At 63.1% G+C, this 826-nt stretch overlaps 1 protein-coding gene across 1 annotated transcript in view; it reads left to right on the top strand.

Moving 5' to 3' along the window:
* The window catches only part of VOLCADRAFT_100935 (uncharacterized protein), a gene marked incomplete at both ends in the record, with an annotated part of 6242 nt that extends 5541 nt beyond the window's left edge, over positions 1-701 (top strand). Inside the window, one exon of the mRNA XM_002959423.1 lies at positions 103-701. Within this exon, the coding sequence (XP_002959469.1) occupies positions 103-701 (599 nt within the window). The remainder of the gene's footprint in view (positions 1-102) is intronic.
* Between the last annotated feature and the right edge of the window lie 125 nt (positions 702-826).

Here is an 826-nt window from a genome sequence, read left to right as displayed (position 1 = left end):
GCTGCGGCGGCGCCGCTGCCAAGGGTACGGCGGCCCGGCGGGCTGCCGCTGAAGAGGAGAAGGCGGTGCTGTCGGAGCTCGTTTGGCTGCTGGCCGCCAGAGGGGTTGGTTGGGGTGGCGGCGGCACCGCTGCTGTTGTGGTGGTGGCGGCGGAGCGTGCCGCTGTCGATGCTGCCAGTGTGCTGTGGCAGCTGATGGCCAGCGGCACGGTGCATCCGGAGGTATTGTTTTGTGATCTGGAGGCGCACCTGGTGTCGGTTCTTGGGAGCCCCAGGGCGGCGGCGGTGGACTCAGAGCGCCCGGCGGCACTGCACCTGGCAGTGCTCGGACTAGTGTCATGTCTGGCACGCTGTACGGCAGTCGCGCGGCGGCTGTGGACATCACCGCTGCTGCCGGCGGTGATGAAGGCGCACGGGCTGGCGCGGTGGCGCTGTGCTGACGGTGGCACGGAGGCGTGGACGCCTGTGGTGGAGTGCGTGCGGGGTGTATGCCAGACGTTGTGTCGTGCGTGCCACACTGTGGATCGTGGTTTTGTAGTGGGGCCGGACAAGCGGGTGGATAAATGGGGCCTTACGGAGCGGTTGTTGGTTGAGGTCAGATGCACGTTGCAGTACGATGAACAGGAAGACGCAATAATGCTGGTAGCCAAGAAGGAGGAGGTGGCTGGGGCTGGAGGCCGACTGGCTGAGTACGACGATTAGTAATAATGCCTCCACTGGTGTTTTTGCGGGTGGAGAGAAGAGATGTGCAGAGTGGATCTTGTCTTGTATGCTGTACAGCAGGCTTGTACGGCATACATTGTATATACATACGACACGGCTGCTTA

The sequence above is a fragment of the Volvox carteri genome (genome assembly GCF_000143455.1).
Source record: "Volvox carteri f. nagariensis unplaced genomic scaffold VOLCAscaffold_237, whole genome shotgun sequence".
NCBI classification, from domain to species: Eukaryota; Viridiplantae; Chlorophyta; class Chlorophyceae; order Chlamydomonadales; family Volvocaceae; genus Volvox; species Volvox carteri.
This window is presented reverse-complemented; position numbering and strand designations above follow the sequence as displayed.